At 48.0% G+C, this 22744-nt stretch overlaps 1 protein-coding gene across 1 annotated transcript; it reads left to right on the top strand.

Moving 5' to 3' along the window:
* Positions 1–1888: 1888 nt before the first annotated feature.
* Positions 1889–21522, top strand: GTPBP3 (GTP binding protein 3, mitochondrial). Its single transcript, XM_083720533.1, has 9 exons — positions 1889–2121; positions 4522–4745; positions 6881–6967; positions 9087–9289; positions 9753–9825; positions 11232–11375; positions 14442–14607; positions 17363–17653; positions 20699–21522. Exons 1-9 carry the CDS (start codon positions 2054–2056, stop codon positions 20928–20930), a joined length of 1488 nt encoding a protein of 495 aa, XP_083576659.1. The 5' UTR covers positions 1889–2053; the 3' UTR covers positions 20931–21522.
* The last annotated feature ends 1222 nt before the right edge of the window (positions 21523–22744 follow it).

Raw genomic sequence — 22744 nt, 5'->3', positions numbered from 1 at the left:
GTGGTTTGTATACTTATGTGTTTGCCTTGTACATTTCGGAACATTTATATAAATATATATATATATATGTGTGTGTGTATATATGTGTATAAATATATATATATATATATACTTATAAATATATGTATATTTATGTATATGTATATATAGATATATAAATTTTTATAAAGACCTTAGAATTCCTATAAAACTAGGGTAAAACTTTTTTGCAATCTTCCCCATGCGCTCACAGACCAGAATGGAGGACAAAACAGATGGGAGCCCCCACCAACCCTTCCAGACCCTCCTCGACCCTCCGGCACAGCACCCTGTGGATAAGGAGGAGACCCAGGAGGAGTCCTGTGCAACGGTGTTTGCAAGACACAGAGAGAGGACCATGCAGCCCTGCAAAAACCCAGCGCCAGGGCGAGATCCCAAATAAAATGTTATGTTTCACAGACAACCGCTGTAATGCGGGAGGGCGGGTTTGCGGCGAGGAGAAGCCCGTTTGGTTTTCTCCTCTCTTTTTTTTGCATAAAGGAGGCAGGAGACGCCGAGAGGGAGGAGGAAAGATTGCAGCTGCAGGTTGCTCGCTTTGCAATCCGGCGACAGGCCAGGTCGTAATGGATCACTCAGTGATTATTTCCAAAAAGGCTCCCCCACCCCGGAGCAGCAAGGACGTGACGTCACCCCAGGGTTCAGCTGGGTGCACGCACCTTCCCTTTCGGGGGATGCAATGCAGGCGAGGGCTCGTTTCGCGAGGGAGGCAAGCGTGCACCTGCGCATACGCAGAGTGCATTTCCCCCACGGTCCTTCACAGAGCAGCAAGCGAGCTATAGGGCCGGGAAGCGGTCCATTATTTTGCAGCTCTTGGGTTAAAGGTGCTGAGGACCCCAAGAAAACCCATCGCCCTCTCTATTATTATTATTATTATTATTATTATTATTATTATTATTATTATTATTATTTATCGAGTTTATATAGGCAAGCGTTTGCAAGCCTTTACAAAACCATCAGCCAAATTATTATTATTATTATTATTATTAATCGAGTTTAGATAGGCAAGCGTTTGCAAACCTTTACAAAACCATCAGCCAAATTATTATTATTATTATTATTATTATTATTATTATTATTATTATTATTATTTATCGAGTTTATATAGGCAAGCGTTTGCAAGCCTTTACAAAACCATCAGCCAAATTATTATTATTATTATTATTGTTATTATTTATCGAGTTTATATAGGCAAGCGTTTGCAAACCTTTACAAAACATCAGCCAAATTATTATTATTATTATTATTAATCGAGTTTATATAGGCAAGCGTTTGCAAACCTTTGCAAAACCATCAGCCAAATTATTATTATTATTATTATTATTATTATTATTATTATTATTTACCGAGTTTATATAGGCAAGCGTTTGCAAACCTTTACAAAACCATCAGCCAAATTATTATTATTATTATTATTATTATTATTATTATTATTATTATTATTTACCGAGTTTATATAGGCAAGCGTTTGCAAACCTTTACAAAACCATCAGCCAAATTATTATTATTATTATTAATCGAGTTTATATAGGCAAGCGTTTGCAAACCTATACAAAAACATCCGCCAAATAATAATAATAGCAGAAAAAGATGCTCAAATGGCAGATATTGAAGTTTCCACCCTTATCTCGCTTTGGGATCAGTCGCCGCTTGGAAAGGAAAACTTTAACCAAGCTTCAAAGCCGTGCAATTTTAAACCTAAAGTCTCTGCAGCAGCAGCAATAGCAGGAAAAAAAAAAGCTCGAGGCCCCGCCCCTCTCGCTAAGCCCCTCCCTCTTTCCCTCTCCGTTCCATTCCCCCCGCCCCTTTCCCTCTTCGACCAATCGCGTCGCAGAAGGGCGCACCCACGCCGCCCGCAGTTGAAGCCGAAAGTGTGCGTCACTGCCGTGCTGGCAAAGGGAGCTTGCAAAAAGCTGCGCTCATTCATGCAATAGGTTGCGCGCAGGAGGGAGCCTGGGAAGGGGGCAAGCGTGCTTGCGGGAGGCGGGGCTTTGCACCAGTGACTTGCTGGAGGGTGATGTGGAGTGCCTTGCAGGGGAGCCTGTGGTTTGCGAGGAATCCTGGCACCTCCAAGGTGTTCTGCAGGTAAGGTGGCTGTGGGTGGGTGTGCGCGCAGAGAGTAGCTTTCTCCAGGCGCAGTAATTGCCAGCGGTTGCGTTTCCTTGTTGTTGTTGTTGAGTCGTTTAGTCGTGTCCGACACTTCGTGACCCCCTGGACCAGAGCAGGCCAGGCACTCCTGTCTTCCACTGCCTCCCGCAGTTTGGTCAAACTCATGTTTGTAGCTTCGTCCTCTGTCGTCCCCTTCTCCTTGTGCCCTCCATCTTTCCCAGCATCAGGATCTTTTCCAGGGAGTCTTCTCTTATGAGGTGGCCAAAGTCTTGGGGCCTCAGCTTCAGGATCTGCATTCCCTAACCCCCTGTTATAAGAAAAACTGCTCCTTTTCCCTTATGGGGTACCCAAGAGCCCATATAGAGTCCTTTTGTAGGTTCTCTATCGGTAGGAGAAAAATGTTGTTGTTTAGTCGTGTCCAACTCTTTGTGACCCCCTGGACCAGAGCACACCAGGCACTCCTGTCTTCCACTGCCTCCCGCAGTTTGGTCAAACTCATGCTGGTAGCTTCGAGAACACTGTCCCGCCATCTCGTCCTCCGTCGTCCCCTTCTCCTTGCGCCCTCCATCTTTCCCAACATCAGGGTCTTTTCCACGGAGTCTTCTTTTCTCATGAGGTGGCCAAAGTCTTGGAGCCTCAGCTTCAGGATCTGTCCTTCCAGTGAGCACTCAGGGCTGATTTCCTTCAGAATGGAGAGGTTTGATCTTCTTGCAGTCCATGGGACTCTCAAGAGTCTCCTCCAGCACCAGAATTCAACCCCCTGTTATAAGAAAAACTGCTCCTTTTCCCTTATGTGGCACCCAAGAGCCCTTATAGAGTCCTTATGTAGGTTCTCTATCGGTAGAAGAAAAATAACAGAGACCAACCAGAGAATATTGAGAAGCAAAGCAGTGAGTGACCCTGATCTTTATTAAACTGTTGCAACAGGGTGCTCACTGCCACACACACCACGCTTTAAGAATGCTTTGAAGAATGCTTTAAGACCGGTCTTAAAGGTAAAGGGACCCCTGACCATTAGGTCCAGTTGTGGCCGACTCTGGGGTTGCGGCGCTCATCTCGCTTTATTGGCCGAGGGAGCCGGCGTACAGCTTCCGGGTCATGTGGCCAGCATGATTAAGCCGCTTCTGGCGAACCAGAGCAGCGTACGGAAACACCGTTTACCTTCCCACCAGAGTGGTACCTATTTCTCTACTTGCACTTTGACATGCTTTCAAACTGCTAGGTTAGCAGGAGCAGGGACCTAGCAACGGGAGCTCACCCCGTCGCGGGGATTCAAAGCTCCGACCTTCTGATCAGCAAGCCCTAGGCTCAGTGGTTTAACCCACAGTGCCACCCGCGTCCCTTAAGACCAGTCTTAGAATGTTGCAAACTATTAACTGCTTTGAGTTGTTTTTCAGAATTGTAAAACTGCTTTATAATGTTTGGCATTTGGTTTTTTAGTTCTATTATCTATTTGCCACCCCTTGGCTTCTTTGGGAGGAAGGCCAAGGTATGAATTCAGTAAAAATTTGTTGCTGAATGTTGCTTTGTTGTTTATTTTAAAGTTCTTGTTACTTTTTGTATTGGATCAGGCTGTTACTGTTCATGTTTGATGTTTTTATACATGTTGGAGGCTGCCCAGAGTGGCTGGGGCAGCCCAGCCAGATGGGTGGGATATGTATGTATGTATGTATGTAGGGACACAGGTGGTGCTGTGGGTTAAACCACAGAGCCTGGGACTTGCCGATCAGAAGGTCGGCGGTTCAAATCCCCGCAATGACGGGGTGAGCTCCCGTTGCTCGGTCCCTGCTCCTGCCAACCTAGCAGTTCGAAAGCACGTCAAAGTGCAAGTAGATAAATAGGTACCACTCCGGCGGGAAGGTAAACAGCATTTCTGTGCGCTGCTCTGGTTCGCCAGAAGCGGCTTAGTCCTGCTGGCCACATGACCCGGAAGCTGTACGCCGGCTCCCTCGGCCAGTAAAGCGAGATGAGCGCCGCAACCCCAGAGTCGGCCACAACTGGACCTAATGGTCAGTGGTCTCTTTACCTTTATGTATGTATGTATGTATGAATAAATAAATAAATAAATTTGATTAAATAAAGTATTGTATATGCCTTTTCAAGAGGAGCAGAGAAATCCATGGCAGAAAAGACGCTCCAGCTGCAATGGATGTCTCTACTGTTATAGGCAGTAAATGTTTCTGAATACCAGTTGCTGAAAATCACAACTGGGGGAGAATTGCTGCTCTTGCACTCTGGTCCAGCTGGTGGGCTTCTCCTGGTACTGTAAGAACAGGAGGCTGGACTAGATGGGCTCCCTTTGCCCCGATCCAGCTGCTGCTTGGCAGTTCTGACGCTCACCAGCCATCTCACTTGTCCCATTTACTTCCACCGCAGGTCATGTTGCCGAGCCGCGAAGAGGGACACCATCTTTGCGCTGTCTTCGGGCCACGGGAAATGCGGGGTGGCCGTGATTCGAACCAGCGGCCCGGCCAGCGGCATGGCCCTGGTCCGCCTGACGAGGGGGGAGGTGCCTCCTCCAAGAGTTGCCACGCTGCGGCGGATCTGCGACCCCCGGTCTGCCGAAACCCTGGACCGCGGCCTCGTCTTGTGGTTCCCAGGTGAGCGGATCTGGGCACCTGCGCTTGGAGCATCTCCACCCCCATCATTCTGCCCGGACGCTGAGGTCCAGCGCTGAGGGCCTTCTGGCGGTTCCCTCATTGCGAGAAGCAAAGCTACAGGGAACCAGGCAGAGGGCCTTCTCGGTGGTGGCGCCCGCCCTGTGGAACGCCCTTCCAGCAGATGTCAAAGCGATAAACAACTACCTGACATTCAGAAGACATCTTAAGGCAGCCCTGTTCAGGGAAGTTTTTAACGTGTGTTATTTTATTGTATTTTTGGTTTTTATGGAAGCCGCCCAGAGTGGCTGGGGAGGCCCAGCCAGATGGGCGGGGTATAAATAATAAATTATTATTATTACTATTATTGAATGTATCTGTGAGTGTGAGGGGAGAGACTCCAACAGGCAAGGCCTCTTTCCACCTGCCTTGTCCTACCCTCCAGTCTCTGCTTCTTAATGTATATTGTATTGTTTTATGTACTGTGGCTTGCCGCAGTTTTATTGCTTATAGTTCAGATATTATTGAAACTGTTGAGTGGATTTCTGTTTAACTTTTATATGTTGATATTATTATTTTATACTATTCTGTGGGTTAAACCACAGAGCCTAGGACTTGCCGATCAGAAGGTAGGCGGTTCGAATCCCCGCAATGACGGGGTGAGCTCCCGTTGCTCAGTCCCTGCTCCTGCCCACCTAGCAGTTCGAAAGCACGTCAAAGTGCAAGTAGATAAACAGGTACCACTTCAGCGGGAAGGTGAACGGCATTTCCATGTGCTGCTCTGATTCGCCATTTGTGCTGCTCTGGACGCCATGACGGAAACCAGAGTGCACGGAAACACCGTTTCCCTTCCCGCTGCAGTGGTACCTATTTATCTACTTGCCCTGGCGTGCTTTCGAAATGCTAGGTTGGCAGGAGCTGGGCGGAGCAACGGGAGCTCACAGATAGATAAAGACTAAAGGCCTGGTTATAGAGGGATGTGTTTGCTTGGCACCTAAAGATATGCAATGAAGGCTCCAGGAAAGAGCATTTCACAAGTGGGGAGCCACCAGAGGAAAGGCCCTGTTCTCGTGTTCCCACCCTCTGGACGTCTCATGGAGGAGAGAGACAAAGAAGGGCCTTGGAGAACGATTGCAGGGTCTGCTTAAAAGTGTATTACCGAGGTTTGATGGCTCATGACACCACTTTCTTTTTGGAGTGATACCATAAAATTATGTATCAATGGAATGATAATTTAATGAAGAATGTAATGCAGCAAAGTTTGTTCAGGTATCTGTATTCTGTCAAAAGCTATAGCCAAATAACCAGAAAAAGGAAGCACAACTTGCTTAAGGTTGATATGCAGTAGCTTTTCTTCATTTGAATGTAGCCAGTCAGGTGTTAGGTACAGGTAAAGGGACCCCTGACCATTAGGTCCAGTCGTGGCCGACTCTGGGGTTGCGGTGCTCATCTCGCTTTACTGGCCGAGGGAGCCGAAGTTCAGCTTCCGGGTCATGTGGCCAGTATGACTAAGCCGCTTCTGGCGAACCAGAGCAGTGCACGGAAATGCCATTTACCTTCCCGCTGGAGCTGTATCTATTTATCTACTTGCACTGGCGTGCTTTCGAACTGCTAGGTTGGCAGGAGCAGGGACCGAGCAACGGGAGCTCACCCCGTTGCAGGGATTCGAACCGCCGACCTTCTGATTGGCAAGCCCTAGGCTTTGTGGTTTAACCCACAGTGCCCCCCGCATCCCATAAACAAAAGCTATAGCCAAATAATCAGAAAAAGGGGCACAACTTGCTTAAGGTTGATAGGCAGTAGTTTTCCTTTATTTGAAAGTAGCCAGTGAGCATGAGTTTTTAGAGAGCCAATCAGGTGTTATGAGCCATCAAACCTCAGAAACGCACTTTTCCCAAAAGGTTTCCCCAATTTTGGCCACTGGTGTAGATGGGCTCCCTTTGGCCTGACCCCACATGGGCTTCTTAGCTTCTTATGACGACGCTTTCCAATTCTTTGCACCCTCTCTGCCCGGGGCGGCAATTATAGTAATCATTGTTTAAAGTTCTGCCCTGCCTTTTCCTCGCATGGGGCACCTCGGGGCAGCAGGCGGCAAAGGAGTAATGAATCCCAAGCGCTGTGTTCTTGTTGTTTTTCAGGGCCGGGCAGTTTCACGGGTGAAGACAGCGCAGAGTTCCATGTGCACGGAGGGTCGGCTGTTGTGAGCGGTGTCTTGAAGGCTTTGGGTGTGTCTTCCTTCCTGTGTTCCAGGCTGACTTTGTTAGGCTGGGTGGCTTGGGCTGAAGGACCCTGTTTTGAAGACCTCTTCTCTTGTTGATTTTTGTAAAAAAAAAAAAAAAAAGTTAAATTAATTTTGTTTTCACAATTGAAAACAAAAATTGGCCCACATTTCTACCGGATCTAGATTTATACAAATGTTGTTGTTTAGTCGTTTAGTTGTGTCCGCCTCTTCGTGACCCCCTGGACCAGAGCATGCCAGGCCCTCCTGTCTTCCACTGCCTCCCACAGTTTGGTCAAACTCATACTGGCAGCTTCGAGAACACTGTCCCACCATCTCGTCCTCTGCCGTCCCCTTCTCCTTGTGCCCTCCATCTTTCCCAACATCAGGGTCTTTTCCAGGGAGTCTTGTCTTCTCATGAGGTGGCCAAAGTTTTGGGGCCTCAGCTTCAGTATCTGTCCTTCCAGTGAGCACTCAGGGCTGATTTCCTTCAGAATGGATCGGTTGGATCTTCTTGCAGTCCATGGGACTCTCAAGAGTCTCCTCCAGCACCAGAATTCAAAAGCATCCATTCTTCGGCGATCAGCCTTCTTGATGGTCCAGCTCTCACTTCCATACATCACTACTGGGAAAACCATAGCTTTTACTATACGGACCTTTGTTGGCAAGGTGATGTCTCTACTTTTTAAGATGCTGTCTAGGTTTGTCATTGCTTTTCTCCCAAGAAGCAGGCGTCTTTTAATTTCGTGGTTGCTGTCACCATCTGCAGTGATCATGGAGCCCAAGAAAGTAAAATCTCTCACTGCCTCCATTTCTTCCCCTTCTATTTGCCAGGAGGTGATGGGACCAGTGGCCATTTATACAAATACATTATCATGAATCTTCTCTTTGAGATTCTTTGAATCACTAGACTTCCCTCCATACCCTCCTCTTCTGGTTCCTTTATATATAATCCAAATTCTTCTGCATTTCCATACTTACACAGTGGTACCCATGGTTGCGGACGGGATCCGTTCCAGAGCTCCGGTCGGATCCTGGGGTTTCCGCAATCGGAGGTGCCTGTTCTGTGTGCGGTGTGGTGTGGTAGAGTGCTTCTGCGCATGTGTGCATGGCAAAACCAGGGAAAATACTTCCAGGTTTGCCGTGTGTGTATCCCGAAGTATACGTAACCGGAGGTGAACGTAAGTAGAGGTACTTTTCCAATCAGTGGCGTAGCGTGGGTTGTCATTACCCGGGGCAAGGCAAGTAATTTGCACCCCCTAACCCGTGGATTTGCGCCCCCTAACCCTAACCCCCAGATGTTGCGCCCGGTGCGGCCGCCCCCCCCTTGCACCCCCCACGCTACGCCACTGTTTCCAATTATTATTTCCAGTATTTTCTCTCATTGATTTTCTACTGGTTGCAATCATTAACTCAAAATCCTGCCAATGTATCAAACCTGTTTGCAGTATTTCTGCACATAAACAGTAAACGATTCCCACTCTTTCTTAAACTTCTCTTTGTTATAGTCTCTGAGCTTTGGCCGTTAATTTTGCCGTTTCTGCATGGTCCATTTGCTTGATTTGCCATTTTTCTTTCGTCAGTATCTTTTTTCCCTTCCATCTTTGGGCTAACCATATCCCGGCGGCTGTTGTAGCAAACATAAATATTTTCTTCTGTTCTTCAGGGAGTTTTCAATGTCTAAAACTCCTGGTAGAGGCCAAGGATCTAGAGATCACACTAAGGGTGGCCAAATTGTGTGCGACTGCCATAAAACTTAGGGAACAAGCTGTATTAACAAAATGATTAAGGTTTTAAATGACAATATTTTAGTGATCAAGATCTAATATATATTTTTAACTGCCACTATATCTGAATTGTCTGTGTTATACCCAGTTGCAATTCAATGTATTCCTGTTGTGTTTTATGATTTTCCTGATATTGTAAGTGAGCCGGAACTGGTATGTGACCGTAATAATAAAAATCATTCTCATTCATTCTTCAGGGAGTTCAGTTCCCATCAATACTAGTAAGAAAGCTTTTGGTGGTTTTTTTTTTAGCAAAGGTTACTTTAAACTGTTTCTTCAGTTCGTTATAGATCGTTTCCCAGAAGCTTTTAATAGGAAGGCCTTTTCTCTTGGTTCCAGGCTGCCTCCCTCTGCTGCGCCTTGCCGAACCCGGGGAGTTCACCAAACGCGCTGTCCAGAACGGCAAGCTGGACTTGACCGCGGCGGAAGGCCTAGGGGACTTGATTCATGCCGAGACGGAAAGCCAGCGTCGGCAGGCTCTCCGCCAGATGGAAGGGGACTTGGGGCGGCTCTACTGCCGTTGGAGCGACACCCTCACAAAGGCAAGGGAATTGGGGTCACTTACTGGGTGAAAAAGCAAGGACGCGGGTGGTGCTGTGGGTTAAACCACAGAGCCTAGGACTTGCCAATCAGAAGGTCGGTGGTTCGAATCCACGCAATGACAGGGTGAGCTCCCGTTGCTCGGTCCCTGCTCCTGCCAACCTAGCAGTTTGAAAGCACGTCAAAGTGCAAGTAGATAAATAGGTACCACTCCAGCGGGAAGATAAACGGCGTTTCCATGCGCTGCTCTGGTTCGCCAGAAGCGGCTTAGTCCTGCTGGCCACATACCTGGAAGCTGTGCGCCGGCTCCCTTGGCCAGTAAAGCGAGATGAGCGCTGCAACCCCAGAGTTGTTTGTGACTGGACCTAACGGTCAGGGCTCCCTTTACCTTTACCTTTTTACATAATTGCTCTCTCCTCTCTGACCAATAAAAGGAGCTGCTTACCTTTTTTTTTGTTGCTGCAGGCCTTGGCTCACCTTGAAGCCTACATTGACTTCAGCGAAGACGACAACATTGAGGAGGGGGTCCTTGCTCAAGGTAAGCCTTGCATGTGGGAGACCCCACTTAGAACCCTACCTCCCACGCCCAAATAAAAGTTGACCTCTCAATGGTTTGGCCCCAACGGCAGCGATAGAAGCGCAGCTACATTCGCAAGGATGCCGCCCTGCTTTTAAAATAAAAGGTTGGACAATTAATGAGTTGCTGCGCCATCGAAGATAACAGATTTGGACAACATCCCGGAATCAGACGAAGCTGAGCTGATAAAAAGGCAGGTGGAAAAACTTTATATTAACAAAGCTATATTCAGCCGATGAAAGTACAGTGGTACCTCGTGTTAAGTACTTAATTCGTTCCGGAGGTCCGTTCTTAACCTGAAACTGTTCTTAACCTTAAGCACCACTTTAGCTAATGGGGCCTCCCGCTGCTGCCATGCCGCCAGAGCCCGATTTCTGTTCTCATCCTGAAGCAAAGTTCTTAACCCGAGGTACTATTTCTGGGTTGGTGGAGTCTGTAACTTGAAGTGTATGTAACCCGAGGTACCACTGTATATGGTGTTTGATGTGCATGAGAATCCTGGACCCAGAGACAAAAAAAATTACCAAGCGTTAAAATCGAGATGTGGAAAATATGGAAACAACAAAGAGAAGCAGGACTAAGATGCGGAGCTATGCTCCAGAGATCCAGACCGTGGGCTATACAATTTGGGCTATAATTTGATCTTTTTTATTTTAGTCTTTTGGTGGGACATGGGTGGTTAAACCACAGAGCCTACGACTTGCCGATCAGAAGGTCGGCGGTTTGAATCCCCACAACAGGGTGAGCTCCCGTTGCTCGATCCCTGCTCCTGCCAACCTAGCAGTTCAAAAGCACGTCGAAGTGCAAGTAGATAAATAGGTACCACTCCGGCGGAAAGGTAAACAGCGTTTCCGTGCGCTGCTCTGGTTCGCCAGAAGTGGCTTAGTCCTGCTGGCCACATGAACCGGAAGCTGGACGCCGGCTCCCTCGGCCAATAAAGCAAGATGAGCACCGCAACCCGAGTTGTCCACGACTGGACCTAATGGTCAGGGGTCCCTTTACCTTTAATATTGAGATGTGGAAAATATGGAAACAACAAAGAGAAGCAGAACTAATATGTGGAGATATGCTCCAGAGATCCAGACCCAAGAAATTTATAAATACAATTTGTACTATAATTTGATCTTTTTTATTTTATTTTTAAATTTTTTTAATGGAAGTATTATGATTGGATATTTAATTGGATATTTTTTATTGGAAAATCAATAAAATAAAATGTGAAAGGCGCTAGTCCTCATGGCTAGGGGAAGGAAGGAAAAGCATTGGAAAGCAAGGACGTTTTTTTGGGGGGGAATGTGCAGTTTTGAGACAATAGCCATAATCGGAGAGGCTCTGTCTTTTATTTCTTCCTTCCGACTTCTTCACAGTGGAAGAGGCCGTTGAGGCGTTGGAGAAGGAGATGCGGGAGCACTTGCAAGATGGCCGCCGCGGCGAGAGGCTGAGGGACGGAGTCCATGTGGTGATCGCAGGGCCCACCAACGCTGGGAAAAGCAGCCTCCTCAACCACCTATGTGAGCAGGATGGACATTGGGTGGTGGCGGGGAGTTCTTTGGGCATGGCGTGAATGGGGAAAAAAAAGTTGGGGCTCCTCAATTATATTCTGCTGTTTTGTACCTTTGCCATCCTGGGCTCCTTTGAGAGGAACAAGGGGATAGAAATTTAGCAAAGAACAATGTTTTCAGTCCTGATCTGCATGGTTGGCCTGATTTACATGTTGTTGTTTAGTCATTTAGTCGTGTCCGACTCTTCGTGACCCCCTGGACCAGAGCACGCCAGGCACTCCTGTCTTCCACTGCCTCCCGCAGTTTGGTCAAACTCATGCTGGTAGCTTCGAGAACACTGTCCCACCATCTCGTCCTCCGTCGTCCCCTTCTCCTTGTGCCCTCCATCTTTCCCAACCTCAGGGTCTTTTCCAGGGAGTCTTCTCTTTTCACGAGGTGGCCAAAGTCTTGGGGCCTCAGCTTCAGGATCTGTCCTTCCAGTGAGCACTCAGGGCTGATTTCCTTCCGAATGGAGAGGTTTGATCTTCTTGCAGTCCAGGGGACTCTCAAGAGTCTCCTCCAGCACCAGAATTCAAAAGCATCCATTCTTCGGCGATCAGCCTTCTTGATGGTCCAGCTCTCACTTCCATACATCACTACTGGGAAAACCATAGCTTTTACTATACGGACCTTTGTTGGCAAGGTGATGTCTCTACTTTAGAGGCCTGATTTACATGGTACCCTACAAAGTAATGTAAGCAAAGACTAAACCAAAAACTAGAGTTCCCTGCCCCAAGGGGCTCACCACTGAAATTGTGAAAGGAGAGAGAATCACTGGTTTTCGAACAGCTTAGTTCTCGAACGCCGCAAACCCGGAAGTGACTGTTCCAGTTTGCAAACTATTTTTGGAAGCTGAATGTCCGATGGGGCTTCCGATTGGCTGCAGGAGTGAGCCAGTGTGGTGTGGTGATTAAGAGCGGTAGTCTCGTAATCTGGGGAACCGGGTTCGCATCCCTGCTCCTCCACATGCAGCTGCTGGGTGACCTTGGGCCAGTCACACTTCTCTGAAGTCTCTCAGCCCCACTCACCTCACAGAGTGTTTGTTGTGGGGGAGGAAGGGAAAAGGAGAATGTTAGCCGCTTTGAGACTCCTTCAGGTAGTGATAAAAGCGGGATATCAAATCCAAACTCTTCCCATAGCCAATCAGAAGCCGTGCTTTAGTTTTGGAAGTCGAACGGACTTCCGGAACGGATCCTGTTCGACTTCCAAGGTACGACTGTATTACCTACTCCCAGTGATGCTGAACTTCTCCAGGGACTTGTACAGAAAGATGCCTGCATCCTTTTTTTAATATACAGGATGCTGGGGATTGAACCTCGTACCTCCTGCATAATAATAATAATAATAATAATGATGATGATGATAATAATTGTTATTTATACCCCGCCCTCCCCAGCCAAGGCCGGGCTCAGGGCGGCTAACAAGCAATGATAAAAACAAGTTGAATGAATACAACTTAGAAACGAGATTAAAATATTAAAATGCAAAGCACGTCCTTAATTATCAATAATAATAATTTGATTTGTCACCTGACCGTCACCCTCGCTTCTCGGGGCAGGCCGCTGTTTAAAACGCAGCATCAAAACCAGCTGTGAATTCCTGCTGCTAATGGTCCCTTTTGGCTAAATAAGGAGAGCGCAGCTGTTGATAAAGGTAAAGGGACCCCTGATCATTAGGTCCAGTCGTGGCCAACTCTGGGGTTGCGGTGCTCATCTCGCTTTATTGGCCGAGGGAGCCGGCGTACAGCTTCTGGGTCATGTGGCCAGCATGACTGAGCCGCTTCTGGCAAACCAGAGCAGCACACGGAAACGCTGTTTACCTTCCCGCTGGAGTGGTACCTATTTATCTACTTGTGCTTTGTGCTTTCGAACTGCTAGGTTGGCAGGAGCCAATTTGCAGGGATTCGAACCGCCGACCTTCTGATCGGCAAGCCCAAGAGGCTCAGCGGTTTAGACCACAGCGCCACCCGCGTCCCTGCAGCTGTTGATATTTGCTTTTAATGCTTTGTACAGTCACATAGCCCAGTAATGTCAACTCTGGCTGGCAGCACTGGCTCCGCACAGATGCGGGGGGCAGAGGGGTTTCTCCCCTGCCCAACTTCCTTCAGAAACCTTTTAAACTAGAGCTACTGAAGGAGGCAAGGAAGCCATACAGCCCCCGCCCCGTGCTTTACAGAGAACCTTCCAAATTTCTCTTCCCTGTTTTGTGGAGGACTGATTTATTTATTTTTATCCCAGTGGCTGCAGCCGAGTTGTGGATTCTGCCATCTAAACGGCTTGCTGCCGTCCACCACCTTTGCCCCTTTGTGCTATAGATCATTATGCTAATTGCTGGTTCTCTGGATGGATTAATTATAATTATAATCCTCGTCTCCCTCTTCATAAGGTTGCTTTTGCCAACACTGTAAATGTCTCCGAAAAACACCAGTGGCTGAGAATCGCAAGTAGAGTTCACTGCCTCACAAGTAGAGGGAAGTTCAGTGGTGCTGTGGTCTAAACCACTGAGCCTCTTGGGCTTGCTGATCGGAAGGTCGGCGGTTCGATTCCTCGCGACGGAGTGAGCTCCCGTTGCTCTGTCCCAGCTCCTGCCAACCTAGCAGTTTGAAAGCACGCCAGGGCAAGTAGATAAATAGGTACCATTGCAGCGGGAAGGTAAACGGCATTTCCGTGCGCTCTGGTTTCCGTCACAGTGTCCCCTTGTGCCAGAAGCTTTTTAGTCCTGCTGGCTACATGACCCGGAAAGCTGTCTGCGGGCAAACGCCGGCCCCCTCAGCCTGAAAGCGAGATGAGCGCCGCAACCCCATAGTCACCTTTGACTGGACTTAACTGTCCAGGGGTCCTTTACCTTTTACCTTTTTTACTCAGGTTCTGTTTGTGGGCTTCCTATGATTAGGGGCATTTTGTTGGCCACTGTGAAGACAGGCTGCTGGACTGGACTGGACGGGCCACCTTTGACCTGCTGAAGCTGCAGCATTCTTCCCATCTTCTGGGCATCAGACTACCATCCCTCCCTAATTCAACTGTTGTCCTCCCTCAGGTCAGAAGCCGGCAGCCATTGTTTCCCCCATAGCAGGGACCACACGGGATGTGGTGGAGGCGGCGCTGAACATCGGCGGGTTCCCTGTGGTGCTGAGCGACACGGCAGGGCTGCGGGACACCAGTGATGTAGTTGAGATGGAGGGAGTGGACAGGGCTCGGCAAAGGTGAGTGGGAAAAGGCGGCAGCGGCAGCAGCAGCAGCAGCAGCAGTTGTTGTTGTCGTTTAGTCGTGTCCGACTCTTCGTGATCCATGGACCGGAGCACACCAGGCGCTCCTGTCTTCCACTGCCTCCCGCAGCTTGGTCAAACTCATGTTAGCAGCTTCCAGAACACTGTCCCACCATCTCGTCCTCTGTCGTCCCCTTCTCCTTGCGCCCTCCATCTTTCCCAACATCAGGGTCTTTCCCAGGGAGTCTTCTCTTATACAGAGTCGAATTGTCTGCACTCCCTGGCAGTGGCTCTCCAGAGCTTCAGAATGTGGAGACGTGTTTATGGATTGGGGCCCACTGCTTTACCCTTGAGCTCTTGCAAATTTTGAAGCGGCCATTGCTGTCTGCTCTCGTAAGCTTGGACACATAGCTACCAATAATTGGGAATAAGAGGGATTGCTGCCTACAGGAGAACAGCAAAGCAATGTTTGGGACGTGGGTGGTGCTGTGGGTTAAACCACAGAGCCTAGGACTTGCCGATCAGAAGGTCGTCGGTTCGAATCCCCGTGCCGGGGTAAGCTCCCATTGCTCGGTCCCTGCTCCTGCCAACCTAACAGTTCAAAAGCACGTCAAAGTGCAAGTAGATCAATAGGTACCACTCCGGCGGGAAGGTAAACAGCATTTCCGTGTGCTGCTCTGGTTCGCCAGAAGCGGCTTAGTCCTGCTGGCCACATCACCCGGAAGCTGGATGCCGGCTCCCTCAGCCAGTAAAGCGAGATGAGCGCCGCAACCCCAGAGTCAGTCATGACTGGACCTAATGGTCAGGGGTCCCTTTAACTTTACCTTACTGATCTTTAGGATTTTAGTACTTCGGAAGATTTTGGAAGGACGGAGCAAATGATGGCTTGCTCAGACAGCGGGATACATTTATGCAGTGCTCAAAGCCGAAGAGGAATTGAAAAGAGGTTATAGAATAAGGCAGAGTTTATTTTGACAATTGGGGTTTATTTGTTATGAATGTTTTCAGTTCAGGTGACGGAAGAGCTTTTCGTGATTGAGATTGACTTAATGGACAGATTAGGGGACCAGCGTACAAATGGCATATTTTATGTTCAGCTTGATTGCTACCATGAAATACACATTATGTTTTGCTTATCTGCCTGAAAATCATCTATATAATTACAGTCATGCCTTGGAAGTCGAATGGAATCTGTATAGTCATCTTTCTTTTGACTGGGTTTAAGGTTTGAATCCCCGCGACGGGGTGAGCTTCCGTTGCTTGGTCCCAGCTCCTGCCAACCTAGCAGTTCGAAAGCACGTCAAAGTGCAAGTAGATAAATAGGTACTGCTCCGGCGGGAAGGTAAGCGGAATTCAGAAACCAAAGCACGGCTTCTGATTGGCTGTGGGAAGCTTCTGCAGCCAATTGGAAGCCATGGAAGCCCCGTCGGACGTTCGGCTTCCAAAAATATTTCACAAACCAGAACAGTCACTTCCGGTTTGCGGAGTTTGGGAGCTCAAACGTTCGACTTGCAAGGCGTTCGGGATCCAAGGTGCGACTGTATTGTAAAACACGTTGAGCCGTGGGCGTCAAAGTTCACAGGCAGAAGAGCTCCGGAGGAAATCTTGGGAAATAACTGCAGTACCTCTCAAACTTGGGTCTCCAGCCGTTGGACTACAACTCCCAACATCCCTGACCACTGGTCCTGCTAGCTAGCAATGATGGGAGTTGTAGTCCAACGACTGGTGGAGACCATAGTTCAGGAAACACTGAGCTAAGGCTTTTATCATCATCAACCTTTATTACGGTCCAGAGACCCGACGGATCGTTACAAAGCAATACACAATGCATACAGCCTACCTCCAGGTTAAACAAGCATTCATGTCTGGCATAATGGGGACCTGCCAAAGCTAGATGGCTTTCAGGCAAAATTTCTACGATCTCTGCTGCAGGTACCCAACTGTGTCCCCAACTCCATACTTCTGTTAGAAGCTGGTGAATGCCCAATTTCAACTGAAGCGTGGTGGGCTGCCCTAAAACATTGGCTCAGGATTTCAGTGTTTGATCTAGGGAAGGGTTTGTACCAACATGTGACCAATGAGGAATTTGTCAGCAAATGGCAGAAAACCACCTCTATTGGTCTGTCACCCCCCCCAACTTTATTACCTGGGTTATGAAGGCGCCCTAAAGACGTTAAAGCAAAGATTATGGGATAATGCACACAGTGACTTGCAATCTCGATCACACACAGTCTGTAGTCCGCTGGCAGTAGGAGTACAATACGGACATGTCTTTAAGTTGACATCTTACATTAAAAACCTGACAGTACCAAATTATCAAAGGCTTTTCACCAAAGCCAGACTAAAGGTCTTTCCTTCTGCAGTGTTGGCTGGCAGGTTGAGAGGAGTTCCCTACCAGGACAGACTTTGCTCGTGTGCTCAAGACATTGATTCCATAAAACATACTGTATTTTTCGCTCTATAAGACGCACCAGACCACAAGACGCACCTAGTTTTTGGAGGAGGAAAACAAGACAAAAGATATTCTGAATCTCAGAAGTCAGAACAGCAAGAGGGATTGCTGCGCAGTGAAAGCAGCAATCCCTCTTGCTGTTTGGCTTCTGGGATAGCTGCGCAGCCTGCATTCGCTCCATAAGACGCAGACATATTTCCCCTTCTTTTTAGGAGGGAAAAAGTGAGTCTTATAGAGCAAAAAATACGGTATTTTGTTGCACTGAGCTAAGGCTTTTAACTGGCTCTCTGTTCCCTGCAGGGTGGAGGTTGCTGACCTCGTTCTTGCCGTCCTGGATGCAGCAGAAGTGGCCCAGAAGCCTAACCAACTGGTCCCCGCCTTGCTGGACATCCTGCCGCCGGACGATCCGAAAGGGACCCGGCCGTACTTGCTGGTTCTGAACAAGATGGACCTGCTTGGCGACAAGGAACGGGCGGATCTGCTGGCGAACTGTGCCGACTCGGACTTGGTGCCGGCCTGCTTTCTCTCTTGCAAAACGGGAGAAGGGATCTCTACCTTCCTGAGCATGTTGGGGAAGCAGCTGGCTGACATGTGAGGACCTGGGAGGGAAGGAGCCATGAGGGGTGGGCTGGGCTGGGCTGGGCTTGCCCCTCTCGCCTGCAACTCTGGAGAGCTGCAGCTGGTCAGTGTCTACAACACTTAACTAAGTGGACCAGTGCTTTTGACTGGGTTTAAAGGTAAAGGTAAAGGGACCCCTGATCATTAGGTCCAGTCATGACCGACTCTGGGGTTGCGGCGCTCATCTCGCTTTACTGGCCAAGGGAGCCGGCGTACAGCTTCCGGGTCGTGTGGCCAGCAGGACTAAGCTGCTTCTGGAGAACCAGAGCAGCGCACGGAAACGCCGTTTACCTTCCCGCCAGAGCAGTACCTATTTATCTACTTGCACTTTGACGTGCTTTCGAACTGCTAGGTTGGCAGGAGCTTGGACTGAGCAACAGGAATTCACCCCATCGCGGGGATTCAAACTGCCGACCTTCTGATCAGCAAGTCCTAGGCTCTGTGGTTTAACCCACAGCACCACCTGCATCCCTTGACTGGGTTTATTTTTTTCAAAAAAAAATATTCATTTTATAACAAAATTAAAAACAGAAACAGAAAAGACAAACAATACAAACAAATTCTTGTCATATCCTTATTTTTCTAAACATCACTAAGTTGGCTTCCCCAAGTCCCACCTATCCGATTTTCATTTTACTTCATCTTTAGCAGGTTACATATATCATAATTTCTAACCATCTTTTTTTTTGTAAATCACACTTAAAATAACTTCACATTTTAAGTGAAGTTAAAAACATCCCTTACAAATAATACTGTTTTAAAATACCCTATCTTCTACTTCTAATCCTACCGCCTATATCCACTTCCAAAGCTATTCTTAGGTTTAAATATTAACATATTTTTTCAAATATTCCTTAAACTTCTTTCAATCTTCTTCCACCGTCTCTTCTCTCTCGTCTCGGAGTCTCCCGGTCAGTTTGGCAAGTTCCATATAGTCCATCATCTTTCTTTTGACTGGGTTTAAGGTTCGAATCCCCGCAACTGGGTGAGCTCACGTTGCTCAGTCCCTGTTCCTGCCAACCTAGCAGTTTGAAAGCACGTCAAAGTGCAAGTAGATAAATAGGTACCGCTCTGGCGGGAAGGGAAACGGCGTTTCTGTGCGCTGCTCTGGTTTGTCAGAAGCGGCTTAGTCAGTTGTGGTTGTTGACACAACTGCTGCTCAAATTTTACTAGCTAAAAAGTGGGAAACGCAAGAATTACCAACGGTGGAAGAATAGCAGAAGAAGATGATGGATTTTTTGGAACTAGCCAACCTAACTGGAAGAGTCCGCGACCAGAAGTAGGAGGAGTATCAGGAAGAATGGACTAAATTTAATGATTACTCAGTTAAATATGTCAAGTTAAATTAATTTGAAACAGCTTGCAGATACTTAATTGGCTTAGGATCGTGTATAAGTTAAGTGATGAATTGTTGTTGTTGTCGTTTAGTCGTGTCCGCCTCTTCGTGACCCCCTGGACCAGAGCACGCCAGGCCCTCCTGTCTTCCACTGCCTCCCGCAGTTTGGTCAGACTCATGTTTGTGGCTTCGAGAACACTGTCCAACCATCTCGTCCTCAGTCGTCCCCTTCTCCTTCTGCCCTCCATCTTTCCCAACATCAGGGAGTCTTCTCTTCTCATGACGTGGCCAAAGTATTGGAGCCTCAGCTTCAGGATCTGTCCTTCCCGTGATCACTCAGGGCTGATTTCCTTCCGAATGGAGAGGTTTGATCTTCTTGCAGTCCATGGGACTCTCAAGAGTCTCCTCCAGCACCAGAATTCAAAAGCATCCATTCTTCGGCGATCAGCCTTCTTGATGGTCCAGCTCTCACTTCCCTACATCACTACTGGGAAAACCATAGCTTTTACTATACGGACCTTTGTTGGCAAGGTGATGTCTCTGCTTTTACCTTTCCGCCATTTACCTTCCCGCCAGAGCGATACCTATTTATCTTACTTGCACTTTGCTAGTAAGTGATGAATTAATATGTTTAATTTCAAAATGAAAAGATTTAAGGATGTTAATGTTCCAGTTAAATTTTATAAGAACTGTGATTTGGAAAACTGTTAAATAGATGTGCATTGAAATTCAACCCAGGGAAAGCGAGGAAGTCACTTAACAATGTTAATAAGCGTAATTTTTAATAAGGTTATGATTTATGTTTGTTTGTTTTATGTGTTTGTTTATAATTTTGTGAAAATCAATAAAAAAAATTGGGGGAAAATAAAAGAAGCAGCTTAGTCATGCTGACCACATGACCCAGAAGCTGTACACCGGCTCCCTCGGCCATTAAAGCGAGATGAGTGCCGCAACCTCAGTCGGCCAGGACTGGAACTAATGGTCAGGGGTCCCTTTACCTTTACCACATGTATTTGGGACGTGGGTGGTGCTGTGGTCTAAACTACAGAGCCTAGGAGTTGCTGATCAGAAGGTTGGCGGTTCGAATCCCCGCGACGGGGTGCGCTCCCGTTGCTCGGTCCCAGCTCCTGCCAACCTAGCAGTTTGAAAGCACATCAAAGTGCAAGTAGATCAATAGGTACCGCTCCAGCGGGAAGGTAAACGGTGTTTCCATGCGCTGCTCCGGTTCGCCAGAAGCGGCTTCATCATGCTGGCCACATGATCCGGAGGCTGTACGCCGGCTCCCTCGGCCAATAAAGCGAGATGAGCGCCACAACCCCAGAGTCGGCCACGACTGGACCTAATGGTCAGGGGGGTCCATTTACCTTTTAAGGTAGCTTCCTAGGTTTGCAGTTCCCCCTATACAGTGGTACATCGGGTTAAGTACTTAATTCGTTCCAGAAGTCTGTACGTAACCTGAAACTGTTCTTAACCTGAAGCACCACTTTAGCTAATGGGGCCTCCTGCTGCCGCCGCACTACCAAAGCACGATTTCTGTTCTCACCCTGAAGCAAAGTTCTTAACCTGAAGCACTATTTCTGGGTTAGCGGAGTCTGTAACCTGAAGCGTCTGTAACCTGAGTTACCACTGTACATACAAAGCCTTTTACCTAACCACAGTAAATTTCTCTTCTTACCCTCCAGGTGCGGCGACCCTCTCGCAGGCTCCCCCAGCCCCACCCAAGCGCGCCACCAGCTCAGCTTAGCCAAATGCCTAGAGGCCCTAGGGCGCTTTAGCCACTACTGGGCCGTGGATCTTGCTCTGGCCGCGGAGGAATTGCGGCAAGCCCGGCGACTTCTGGGATGTCTGACGGGACAGGTGGGGTCTGAAGAGATCCTGGAGCTCATCTTCAGGGATTTTTGCATTGGCAAGTGATGGAGTGACGCAATGGGGTGAGCTCCCGTTGCTCGGTCCCTTCTCCTGCCAACCTAGCAGTTCGAAAGCACACCAGTGCAAGTAGATAAATAGGTACCACTCCGGCGGGAAGGTAAACGGCATTTCCGTGCGCTGCTCTGGTTCTCCAGAAGCAGCTTAGTCCTGCTGGCCACATGACCCGGAAGCTGTACGCCAGCTCCCTCGGCCAATAAAGCGAGATGAGCGCCGCAACCCCAGAGTCGGCCACGACTGGACCTAATGGTCAGGGGTCCCTTTACCCTTTACCTTTAAGTGATGGAAGCAAACAGAGAGCATCTTATCCCACCTTTCGGAGGCGGGTGCAACTGGAGCATGGCGCTATCTGGCGCTTGGGGGTGGTTCTGCGGTTCGAAGTATATTTTGGCCGGGGCAAAGGGACCTTGAGACTCTTTTTTAAAAATAATAATTTTTAATTGGAAATTTTGTTTACAACATAACACAACCCCCCCACCCCCCAACACAGAAACCCACCTCCATCAGACACAAACATAACAAACAACAAGCATAATATACAGCAATACAAACAACCAAATAAAAGACTTCCTTTATCCTGTTTCTGGCATCCTTATTTACTTCTTATAAGCTGTTTCCTTTATGAATAATTATTAAGATTTTTCTAATTATAACTTAGTAGTGATGTATGGAAGTGAGAGCTGGACCATAAAGAAGGCAGATCGCCGAAGAATGGATGCTTTTGAATTCTGGTGCTGGAGGAGACTCTTGAGAGTCCCATGGACTGCAAGGAGATCAAACCTCTCCATTCTGAAGGAAATCAGCCCTGAGTGCTCACTGGAAGGACAGATCCTGAAGCTGAGGCTCCAAGACTTTGGCCACCTCATGAGAAGAGAAGACTCCCTGGAAAAGACCCTGGTGTTGGGAAAGATGGAGGGCGCAAGGAGAAGGGGACGACAGAGGACGAGATGGTTGGACAGTGTTCTCGAAGCTACCAGCATGAGTTTGACCAAACTGCGGGAGGCAGTGGAAGACAGGAGGGCCTGGTGTGCTCTGGTCCATGGGGTCATGAAGAGTCGGACACGACTAAATGACAACACTTAGGGGTCATCACAGAAGGGTGACATTTTTGCTGGCCAAAAGGCCTTTGTTCTGAAACCGGTGTCCCACTAAAGCAGTAATTTCCAAAGTTGGTTGTTTAGTGTCCGGGTAGAACGATGAGGGTGGAGACGCTCCTCCAGGTCTACTGGGCCCTTTAGGGCTTTAAAGGTCAGCACCAACACTTTGAATTGTGCTCGGAAACTTACTGGGAGCCAATGTAGGTCTTTCAAGACCGGTGTTATATGGTTATGTTATATGTTATATTCATATGGTTATATGAAGCTGAGGCTCCAAGACTTTGGCCACCTCAGGAGAAGAGAAGACTCCCTGGAAAAGACCCTGATGTTGGGAAAGATGGAGGGCGCAAGGAGAAGGGGACAACAGAGGATGAGATGGTGGGACAGTGTTCTCGAAGCTACCTGCATGAGTTTGACCAAACTGCGGGAGGCAGTGGAAGACAGGAGTGCCTGGCGTGCTCTGGTCCAGGGGGTCACCAAGAGGCGGACACGACTAAACGACTAAACAACAACTGATGTTCCAGATTTCATACATTTAAAAGACTTTAAAAGGCTCATTAAAATAGTGGTTATGCATTTTATGCTGGGCAGGAAACAGGATGATGTTTTGATAAAATCGTTGCGAGAAGTTCTATATTGAGGCAGATGTTTATTTTGAGAACTGAGATTTATGTATGACGACGGATTAATATATATTTATTTTCT

This window comes from Podarcis gaigeae, assembly GCF_964106915.1.
Source record: "Podarcis gaigeae genome assembly, chromosome: 18".
NCBI lineage: Eukaryota > Metazoa > Chordata > Lepidosauria > Squamata > Lacertidae > Podarcis > Podarcis gaigeae.
Note: the sequence above shows the minus strand (reverse complement) of the source record. Positions and strands in the feature narration are given on the sequence as shown.